At 50.7% G+C, this 11,158-nt stretch overlaps 1 protein-coding gene across 1 annotated transcript; it reads right to left on the reverse strand.

Moving 5' to 3' along the window:
* Positions 1–816: 816 nt before the first annotated feature.
* On the reverse strand, positions 817–4,626 carry LOC140902942 (kallikrein-14-like). Its single transcript, XM_073323525.1, has 4 exons — positions 4,454–4,626; positions 2,246–2,499; positions 1,436–1,572; positions 817–984 (listed from the first exon to the last, which is right to left on the reverse strand). The coding sequence occupies exons 1-4, from the start codon at positions 4,624–4,626 to the stop codon at positions 817–819; spliced, it is 732 nt and encodes a 243-aa protein (XP_073179626.1).
* Between the last annotated feature and the right edge of the window lie 6,532 nt (positions 4,627–11,158).

The raw sequence follows: 11,158 nt of genomic DNA on the forward strand, positions 1-11,158 counted from the left end.
CAGAAGCTGGGAATGGGTGACCTGGGATGGATCCCTTGATGATTCCCTGTTCTGTTCATTCCCTCTGGGGCACCTGGCAGTGGCCACTGTCGGAAGACAGGATACTGGGCTAGATGGACCTTGGGTTTGACTCTGTCTGGCTGTTCTCATTTTCTCATGATTTCATGTTAACCTACCCACTCATCCATCCACTCACCTACCCATCTCTCTCTATTTTGTGCTACCCATAAAGTGATAGAAATGTAGGGATGGAAGGCACCTTGAAAGAGCATCTAGTGAAATCCATGCCCTGTGCTGAGGCAGCATTCAGTACATTTAGACAGGCACGTGGCTATGTTGCTGTAGCACCGTGTGACAAAGTTTGAACCCCACGGGACGTCAGACTTGGTGACGTCAGAGCAGTTATAGCCGCGTACGCCACCCCCGTCAATGGAAGAGACCAGAACAAAGACCTGGGCGCGATTTAGGGCATTTTAAAACCAGGCTCATAATTTTTAATCCAATCTCATGATTTTTAGAGCCAATCTCTTGACTTTTGAAACAATCCTGTGAACATCAGGCTGATTCATGAGGTTTTAAAGCAATCTCACAATCTTCAGGCTCATTCATGCTTTTCAAACCAGCTGTGCATTTTTAACCCAGTCCCAGGATTTTGTCAGGCCTGGCCCAACCGCAGCTCCACCACCCCAATCCCACCCAGGCCAGCTCCCCCCACCCCATTCCGCAACCCCCAGGTGCCGCCGTGAGATGAGGAGAGGCGTGGCTGGGGCGTATGTTTGGTGGGTCATTGCGGCAGGCGGGACGTGCTGTGAGCTCTCAGTCCAATCTGGCGCTCTGCCTCCTTATAGTGTTCTTCACCCACTGGGCAGCTTTGCAGACATTGGCGAAGACTCTGGGCTGTCCCGGCAGGGCACAGACAGACTTCCCCCAGGAGACCACGCCCTGCAGCCGCCCATTGCAGACCAGTGGGCCTCCTGAATCCCCCTGCAAAGACAATGCAAAGCCATCAGCAAAACACAGCCATGCCCCCCCGTGTGCACACCCCCCCAGAGGAGGGCCCATCCCCTCCAGCAGGGGGAAGCAGGGTCACACAGACACAAGAACACACACATGCACAGAGCTCATCCCTTCCAGCAGGGGGCGGCAGGGACACACAGATAGGAAGGGTTTAAAGAGCAGAAATGGGTTCGGTTGACAGCACCTGCGCTGGGGATCAGACAGGCCCAGGGACTGGGCCTTAGGGCTCGGTGCGGCTGGAGGGCGGATCGGCTGCTCTTCCACGGGGCACGAAGGCTGGCTGGGGCCAGAGCCTGAGTGACAACGGCCCCTCAGGAGCAGGCTGAGAAGGGTTTGCAGGTCACAGGGGATAAAGAGTATTGAGCTGTGTGAGCTCCGACACCCGGCACCGACCCCTCTCTCCGGGATGCCCCCTTACCCTGCACGTGCTTATGCCGCCCTGTTCCACACCAGCACAGAACATGTTCTCCGTGATCAGGCCCCAGTAAACGTCCTGGCACCTGGCCTGGCTGACGCTATAGAGATCTGCACACTGCAGGATGGCTGGGTACTGCCCTGGGCAATGACAGAAAAACAGGAGCTCATGAGCAGGGAACAAGGTGCAAGAGAGGAAAATTTGGTGTAAGACCCTCAACTGGTATAAACTGGCATAGATCCAGTGACTCCAAAGTTGCTAGAGCCAACTGACCCCAGCTGGGATCTGGCCCCATTGACTCCAATGGCGCGACGGCCGATTTCCACCAGCTGGGATCTGGCCACGTTCATTTTCCGAAAAAGGAAATTTTTGATGAACGGAAAAGCCAAAAAAACAAATTGTTTCATTTAGATCCAGTATTTCATGTCATATTATAATATTTCATTGTGATTTGAAGCACATCTGTAACGTTTTAAAATTGTTTTGAATACAAAAGGAAAGGAAATTTCAAAAGGAAATGTTTCAAATAGAACAAAAATCAAGCCACTGTCTTCCTGTGTTTTCAAAATGCAAAGTTTTCACTTTTTTCTGAATTTTTTTTCTGAAATGAATAAAAACGCCCCGAATTTATGGGACACTTTGGTGTTGTCGAACTTGAGTTGTCCACTAAAAATCATTTTGGATGAAAATTTTCCCCCAGGAGAAGCCAAAGACCCTTGTGAGCCCATTAACAAGGTCTCCTTAAAGAGCTTCCACCCCCTCCCCAAGCTGAGCCCAACCTCAACCCCTCCCTCTACACTCAGCACGCCATACTTTGGGGGGACTTGATGGTGCCCCATCCTGACACACTGCATCGTGTTCCAGGAAAGGGACAACGGGTAGCCAACTTGATCGTGTTCACATAGCGGTTAAGTTGAGCGGGCTCATCCAGCTCCAGAAGCATGAAGTCGTTGTCAAAAGGCAAGAAGTTATATTCGGGGTGCACAAAGAAGTTGTGGATTCTTCGTATCTGTTCTGTGGGTTCTTTCACCCTTACATTATAATCCCCCAGATGCACCCGCAGGGAGCTGCATGGAGAGAGGACAAAGGAAGAGATCAATGGGCAGCTATTCAAAGATCATAGCGGGCAAGCAACTAGAATTGGGCCAATAATGGATTTTCAATGCTGGAGTAGCTTCCGAGACCTCATCTTCTTAGTTCTCCAAGAACTCAGTTCGACTCCAATCTCGTCTGATCTCATGTTTTTTTTGGCATACACTCTGCAGAATTGATCAGAGTCACTTGTAAGGGGTGGCTATGGGGCATACCACAGATCTGAAGAATACAAGTATTGGTTACTTTACATACAAGTTTATTCTGATGCGTGCGTCCTCCATTTTACATGATATCATGCTCTTTATGGTTGGCCTGGTTATTTTCAGGTCCAGTTCCTGTACATCTCATGCTTTGGTCTCATGCCACATGTACACAGCACATTTTGCTGACATTATTGTTTCTTACACCTGGTTTTACACAGCTGAAATGAACAATTTGATGACTTTGCCCTTAATTTGTGAGACACTTTGGTGTTATCAAAGCTGCAGTTTTCACCAAAATCATGAATTCCTTCTCCTTGGCTTTTGGGTAGGGTGACCAGACATCCCAATAATATCAGCATTGTCCCAATATTAGGGGCTTTGTCTTATATATGCAAATATACCCCACCCCTGAAATTTTTCACACTTGCTATCTCCTCAACCACTTATGGGACCAACTTAATTCAGTTATTTTTCCCTTGTCCTGGGTCACTGTGGCCCGCTCATGCCAAATTAAACTGATGTGCAGGAGCACTGAGAATTTCAAATCTGGGTCTAAGAGTTTTGTGCTTTCCAGCTAATCGAAAAATGGGGCGGCAATAGTTTGTTTCAGCTGTCGCAAAATATTTCTGAAAATAAACTAACAGGGCACTTTGAAAGAAAAAGTTGCGAATGGAAAAATCGAAAAGTTTCAAAAATGCCAACACGAGACATTGCGATTTTCAACGTATTATTTATACGTTTTAATCAGTTTTTCCAAATACAACAAAGATACCAGCTTCATCGTAAGAGCCAAAGAGAGTTAGGAGAAAAGGAGGGGAGGGGAAGGACAGATCTATCCGCAGGACCTGCAGAATTACAGCGCTCTAAAGAGCTTACAGAGCTTGCATCCGATGAAGTGAGCTGTAGCTCATGAAAGCTTATGCTCAAATAAATTGGTTAGTCTCTAAGGTGCCACAAGTCCTCCTTTTCTTCTTAGAGCTCTAAAAAAGCAGCTTGAATTGCTTTCAGTTTTTCAAGCTCTCCCCTTCTGTGGAATGACAGGTGTTTGTTCCAGGGCTTAAATTCCTGGAGGTCCCCACAGCCCCCTTCCATTCGGGGCTCCAGGCTTCCGCTGTGGGATGGGTGCACTTGGGCTTTAGCCCCGCTGGGTCGCCAGGGCTTGTAGCTTCACCGCTCTGGGAGGCCCCGGGACTCAGGGCTTCAGCCCCGTAGGGTGCACCACGGTTCAGAGCTCCCGGCTTCAGCCATAGGGCCCAATGGACCCCCTGAAACCAGCAGGGGGCCACAGACCCCCTACTTGAGAACCAGCAGCATCAGGTTGGAGTCAAGGGAAAATATTTCCCGGAGCTCCGCTCCATTCCATCAGCTCCTAGAGCACCTGCACATGAGCTGCCGGTGGGATGCTACAAGGCCTAACGCTGGTGAGCGTGGAGGTGGGTTTCCCTCTGCACACGCCGCTGGGGAGACCGATGCTGGCGTGCTGCGTCCGTGCTGGGGTGGGCACATCTGAACGAGCATGCTGGAAAACCGCAGAGGGTGCAGAGAAGAGCGACAAAAACGATTTGTGGGCTGGGAAAAAAGGGAGGAGGATGGGGCTGCGGATTCAGGGGTGCAGAGGGAGACCTGGGCATGGATAGGGAACACGAAGAGCGAAGATAAGGGCTGGGGATGTGGGTTATTCCCAGGCATCACCCTCTCTCCCTCCATCCCTGCACTGACTTACCTGATCCCTTGTCTGCCGCAGTGTGCAGCAGTCAGCACCCACTTCCGGGCTATCAGGCTCCCACCACAGATGACACGTCTGTTCCTCAGGAGAGCCACCTGGTAGGGCCGCGAGCCGAAGTCGCAGTTTCTCCCCCCAATGATCCTGCTTTCCTCTGGGTCTGAGGCTGCCATGGAGAGTGGCAAATGTCAGCTGAATTCAGGGCAGGGGGAGGGGCAAGCATCAGCCATGTCCAAACAGGTTGGCCGGTGGCAGGATGACCATGAGCTGCTGCTCCCACGTGGCCGTGGAAAAACACAAGGCGATCGGAGGTTGTACCAGGCGATGTACCAGGCTCTATTTCCAGTAGGGATAGTTAGGCATTAATGCCACTGCAAAAACCTCCAATTCCCGTCACCCGTGTTCCAGAAAGAGGAATTCCAACTGGAACAGGTGTTGAGAAGGGTGCTAGGATGGTCAGGGGAACAAAGGGCCGATCTTACAAGGGGAGATGGAAAGAGCTTGGCTGGTTTAACCTAAAAGGAAGCCAAGCCAGCATCTGATTGTTCTCTCTAATTACAGAGTGTGTGTGTGTGTGGGGGGGGGGGGAAGGAACACCAGGGAGGGAGAAGATCTACAGGAGGTGGAGACCAGCGTTGGCACAAGAACAAATGGGGACAAGCACTATGGATAAATCTAGGCTGAGATTAGAAGACGGTTACTAACCATCGAAGGAAGGAAGTTGTGGAACAGGAGCAGGGGGGCCGGGATATGGGGGGAGGGGTAGCTCAGTGGTTTGAGTATTAGCTTGCTAAAGTCACAGTTGTGAATTCAATCCTTGAGGGGGCCATTTAGGGATCTGGGGGGAAAATTAGGGATTGATCCTGCTTTGAGCAGAGGGTTGGTCTAGATGACCTCCTGAGGTCCCTTCCAACCCTGATATTCTATGAAAGCCTCCTGAGTTTGAAGATGGAGCTCAATACATTTCTGCTACAGAGTTGCTCATGGTAGCAGGGACTGGACAGGAGGACCCTTCATTTTTTAATGTTCAAACAATTTTCCAACCACTTTTTAAAGTGCTCTAACGCCTTGGCAGCAGGGACTTGAAATTTTGCAAGGAAATAGCCCTGGAGTCAGGGAGGTGCCTTTTGCTGTTCATATGAAAATTCACCTAGATTTGGTCAAATTATAAACCTCTGGAAAACACAATTTACACATGTTCAGGAGAGCAGGGGTTGGTCAGTGACTGCTGTTTCTAGGCTTTACCGCAATCATAGGCACCAACTTCTCCTCTGCCCAGTGTGTGCTCGACCCCCAACACTGCCCCTGGCCCCGCCCCTATTCCACCCCTTCCTCAAAGTCCCCGTCCCCTTCCCACCCCCATTCCACCCCCTTCTCCCAAGTCCCTGCCCCTGCCCTGCCTTTTCTCTGTTTCCTCCCCTGAGTGCACCGCATCTCCACTGCTCCCCCTCCTTCCCGGAAAGTCCTAAGTGCCGCCAGACAGCTGTTAGGTGGTGGGGCGGGGGGCGGGAAGCACTGGGAGGGAGGGGGAGAAGCAGGGACACAGTGTGCTTGGCTTGGGAGAAGGAGGCGAGGAGGGGGGAGCTTGGCTGCCGGTGGGTCCGGAGCACCCGCTAATTTTTCCCTGTGGATGCTCCAGCCCCAGAGAACCCACGGAGTTGGCACCTATGACCGCAGTAGAAATTGTGACAATGTTCCTCCTCTGCCTTGGTGGGTCCTGCGCTTTCCGGCTGATTTGCTCACCTCAAAGGGTCATGGCAGCCCTCAGGTTGGTTGGGGACAGGCCAGAGACCTTCCCCTCTGATATGACTCACAGTCGAGGTCAACTCCTCTTGTGTCAAATAGGGAGTGGGGGGAGGGGCCTGGGGGGAACCTGGGCCCGCCCTCTATTCCGGGTTCCAGCCCAGGGCCCTGAGGATCACAGCTGTCTACAATGTCTCCTGTAACAGCTATGTGACAACTACAACTCCCTGGGCCACTTCCCCATGACCTCCCCCAGCACCATCTTTGTCCTCACTGCAGGACCTTCTTCCTGATGCCTGTTGGCATTTGCATTCCTTAGTCCTCCAGCAGCATTTCCTCCCACTCCCAACTCCTTACACGCCTCTGCCTAACTGAAAAGAGGTCTTTCTTTCAACCAGGTGCCCTGATTAGCCTACTTGCCTTAACTGGTTCTAGTAGCTTCCTAATTGGCTACAGATGTCCTAATTAGCCTGCCTGCCTTAACTGGTTCTAGCAGGTTCCTGATTGTTCTGGAATAGTCCCTGTTATTTTACCCAGGGAAAAGGGACCTGCTTAATCTGGGGGTAATGTATCTACCTTCCACTACTTTCCTGTTGCCATCTGGCCTGACCCTGTCACAAAATATTTAAAATTGTCAAACTTTTTCAGATGGAACGTTTTCCAATAGGAAAATACCATTTTGTCAAAGTTGATAATTTGTGTGGGAATGTGTTGGTTGTGATGCAAATTCTTTAAAAAAAGTTTAAAACAAAGCCGTCTCCTGAATGGACTGGGCTCCACAATCAAACTACATCTCCCATGATGCCTCACAACCAGCAGCTTCCATGAGGCATAAACTTCTCCTCACCAAGTGGTGCATGCTGCTTTATGAGATTGGCAGTCTGACCAGAGCACTGAACATTATCAGAAAGGGCCATTTTGATTTGTTTTTCTTGTTTTAAATAATTTTTGTTTCCACATTTTTCTTAAAAGAATTAACATTATATTAGAAATGATGCTCTCTAAAAGTTATATATTTTTACATATGCTTTAAATTTAAAGACATCGAAATCTGAGTGAAACAGATTTATTTGTTTCCCCAAAAACCATTTTCTATTGTGGGAAATTTCAAAATTCTTTCCTTCTCTCCTGATTTGGGATGAAAACAGATTGTGAACTCATGGCTACCTGCCTGAACTACAAACAATAAAGAATAATCAGAGACGAGGCCTGACCATATTAATTCCCTTTCGCAACCCATGAAATTGATAACAGGACTGCTGGGAACTTGGATTTTCATAAGCAGCAACCTGTATTAAGCAAAGTCTCTGAGACATTCCTGGAAGGGCCTGCAGTGAAACTGCAGAACCTTCTCACCCAACCCAACTGTGGCTTCTCGCTTGACTCTTCTTCCTACCTGCGGCTGCCCCGACTACCAGCATTGCGATGATCAGCAGCTCCATGTCGGTTGTGGCAATGGATACGGTCGTCAGAGTCACTGGCTTTACTGCAGGTAAAGAGATCAAAAGGGAATCGTTGGCCACGGGCGTCTAGAGGAAGACAGATGCCTCGCGGGGAAAGTGCGCCCTTAGGATTCAGAAACGCCAGGCTTGAGTTCCTGTTCTTCCACAGGCTCTCAAAAGCAAGTGGTTTCTCTGAAACTCCACTACCCTGCTTGTACCAGGAGATGATAGCACTGCCCGACATGGGGAGGGGAAATGCACTGTGATCGTCTGTTGGCAATGGGGGCCCAGTCTCCCCCAACTCAGCTCCATCTTCCACTTTTGCCCGGTCCCAGTCACCCCCAGGGGCATGTTCCATGGAAAGATCTGATCTGAGGAGGGGAGGAAGGGAGGGAACTAAACTCAACCCACATGACAAAAATTTCCATGAGCTGGATTGAGCTCACCCCTCTCCCACTAGTTTCTCTTCTAACATGTCACCCCAATAACAGAGGAAGGCGAAACCCCCATGACCAGCTTAATAACAGAGAAATTAACTAAAGTGTTATCTGCCCTCATTATGGTTGTATCTGAGCACCTCCCAATCTTTGACCTATTTATCCACACAGCTCCTTGGTGAGGCAGGGCAGGACTATGATCCCCATTGTACATATGGGGAAAGTGAGGCATAGAGCGGATAAGTGATTGGGCCAAGGTTCTACAGAGATGCAGCAGCAGAACAGAGATTAGAAGCCATGTCTTCCACGTACCAGCTGAGCAGCCAAACCACCAAACGTCTTCATTAATTTCCCCATTCCAGCCCGTAATCTCCCCAATAAAAGAGCAATACCTCCTCGTACCTCATAATCACCCCCAATAACAGAGCAGAGCCCTAACTCCCTCCCATCAACATCCCCAAAATGGAGCAATGCCCCCTGGCAGCCCATAATTACCCCCATAACAGCATGATGTCCCAGTCCACCACACTATGTTGCTCCCCAAACTACAGCTATCTCCTTTTCACCCCACCACCATGACCTGCCCCCCAACAAGACATCCCAACAACAGAGGCTGGACTGGCCCTTCTTCACCTGTAGCTCCTGGTGGAGGGCCCTCGGGAGCAGAAGAGGCTCCGGCGGTTGTGTCTTGGACAAAAGTAAGGATCCTTTGGGATGGGCCATTTTTATGCTGGGGAAATGGGCTGTCCCTGTGAGTCAATGTGATTGCCATATCTTGGGAGCTGCCCCACATGTCAGCATGCAGGCAACTCCCTCCGCCCTCATGCTCCAGTACGTTTTATCCGGGGGAGTTGCAGGAACAAGGCTTTGCTCCTGACTCTGTCCTGTGCTGGGGATCCTGACAGGAATTAGCCCTTGGAACGGCACCTTCTCCATTGCCGAAAGCGACTCCCTGAACCTTCCACCCTGTTATGGAGCGTGTCCCTTCTTCATCCTCTTCCTCTTCCTCTTCCTCTTCCTGGTGTAAGGGGACTGTTGGCCCCTTACTAAAACTCAGTGGGGATTTTGGTTGGCTAGCTCCCAGGACTAAAAAGAAGGGGAAGGGTTGATCGAAATCAGGACCCTGAGATTGACAGGCCAATGAGGGAGTCAGGAGGGTCCCATCCTCCCTGTGAGCTGGAATTGCCTGGGTCAGACAGAGTGGGGCTGAGCTAAGCGGAGAGACAGAGGCCCTAGCTGAGCTGGGGAGCAGGGCCGCGCCGGCCAGAGAAGCAGAGAAGCAGCCCAGGGAGCAGGTCAGTGCTGGGAAGAGAGGTGCAGGAACCGGAGCCAGAGGGGCCAGAAAAGCAGCCCAGGAGGCTGGCGGCAGAGCAGCAGCAGCAGCCGTGCTGAGGCAGAGTCGAGCTGAGGCATTGTGGAGCTGGGAGCCGTCCGGAGCCAGGTGCAATGAGCAGCTGGGGAGCGTGAGGGGGACCCTGGGCAGTGGGCCCAGCACAGGGAGACGCCCCCAGTCAAGAGGTCTGGCAGGCCAGACTGGGAGGGGGATCGTAACCTCGACGGGGGGGTTGACACTGGGAAGAAGTGTCCTGCCACCCAGAGCTTGAGGGCGTGTGACCACCGCCAGAGCAAGTGTCCGACCCACAGCATCAGCACAGCCAGGGCCTGGGCAGGAGGCCTGGGATGTGTGAGGAACAGGCTGAACTGCCCTGACATCCCAGAGAGGCTGGCTGTGACGTCCCCGTGCCACAGAGCGGCGTGACGGGTTTTCCTTTCACCTTTCCCATTTTTCCCTTAATTTTTTTAATTGGTTGCTGTGTAATAAATAGTCTTTGCTTTGACCTGTATGTAATGATCAGGGGGTCAGGGAAGCACCAGTGTGCAGAGAGCACCCCAGAGTGGGGACACCCTAAGTGACCACGACAAGGTTGGGGGTGGAGCCCCCCCAGGAATCCTGGGCCCAGCCCTGTTGGAGTTATGAGGACTCTGCCACACAGGAGATGGAAGGGGAGCCCTGGAGGTCAGGCAGGCCTCTGGGGAAAGGAAGTGGGAGCGAGGACTCAGATCCTTTCACTAGCCCATCTCACCGGGGACCTGTATAAACCAGGAAAATGCCCCACAATGGCAGTAAAAACTGGGAGGGCCATGGCCCCTTGGCCCTGCCTGTTCCAGTGCCCCTGTGTGGAGATCATAGAATCATAGAATCATAGAATATCAGGGTTGGAAGGGACCTCAGGAGGTCATCTAGTCCAACCCCCTGCTCAAAGCAGGACCAATCCCCAATTTTTGCCCCAGATCCCTAAATGGCCCCCTCAAGGATTGAACTCACAACCCTGGGTTTAGCAGGCCAATGCTCAAACCACTGAGTTATCCCTCCCCCCCCTTGCACACCAGGGTCCATGCGGTCCATCCAAATGCCAGGAAACCGAGGTGAGAGGAGATTGCCATCCTACTATACCCTTCATCTGCCATCATAGAAATTGAGAGAAATTGTCTCTTCGTCCGCCTGCTCTGCCATTGAGGGGTTATGGGAAACCCAAGCCCTTCACCGACTGAAATGGAGAAGGACCTTGTGGGAAGGATCCCACCGTTACGAGACCCAAGGAAGACAACAGGAAATGGCAAAATGGGAAAGGAGGAAAGAATGCCGTGCAGCCCGACTCAATAATCCAGATCCGCCCCTTCCACTGGGAACCGTCTGCCCCACTGTGGTGGAATCTGTGGATCCCAGATTGGATTTATTGGCCACCTGCAGGTCCACCAGCAGTAACTGGCTACCATTTCATGGAAGACTATCATGTCAGTTTTGCTGAATTGTTTAGCTGAAAAAATAATACTCCAAAAAAATCAAAATATTTTGTTTCAAAAATTTCCAAACAAAACATTTCCCAGTTTTCACTTCCCAATGACTTTTTGTTTAGAAATATCCTTTAACTTTTATTTTAAAAAAATTAAAATGTTTATAAATATTCAACGTCCAAATGAAATGTTTAGTTGCAGGTCAAACAAAATGTTTTGGTTGACCCCAAATGATTTTTTTGTTCCAAAATTGCCAGTGAACAGAAGAATCCGTTATCTGCCGAATT

The sequence above is a fragment of the Lepidochelys kempii genome, chromosome 24 (assembly GCF_965140265.1).
Source record: "Lepidochelys kempii isolate rLepKem1 chromosome 24, rLepKem1.hap2, whole genome shotgun sequence".
Taxonomy (NCBI): Eukaryota; Metazoa; Chordata; order Testudines; family Cheloniidae; genus Lepidochelys; species Lepidochelys kempii.

Excerpts from the sequence above, each read along its gene's own strand:
- LOC140902942 (XM_073323525.1), bottom strand. The coding sequence starts at position 4,626 with ATGGCAGCCTCAGACCCAGAGGAAAGCAGGATCATTGGGGGGAGAAAC. Across the intron at positions 2,500-4,453 it reads TGCGGCAGACAAGGGATCAG|CTCCCTGCGGGTGCATCTGG; the intron begins GTAAGTCAGTGC and ends CTCTCCATGCAG. Across the intron at positions 1,573-2,245 it reads CACCATCAAGTCCCCCCAAA|GGCAGTACCCAGCCATCCTG; the intron begins GTATGGCGTGCT and ends GTCATTGCCCAG.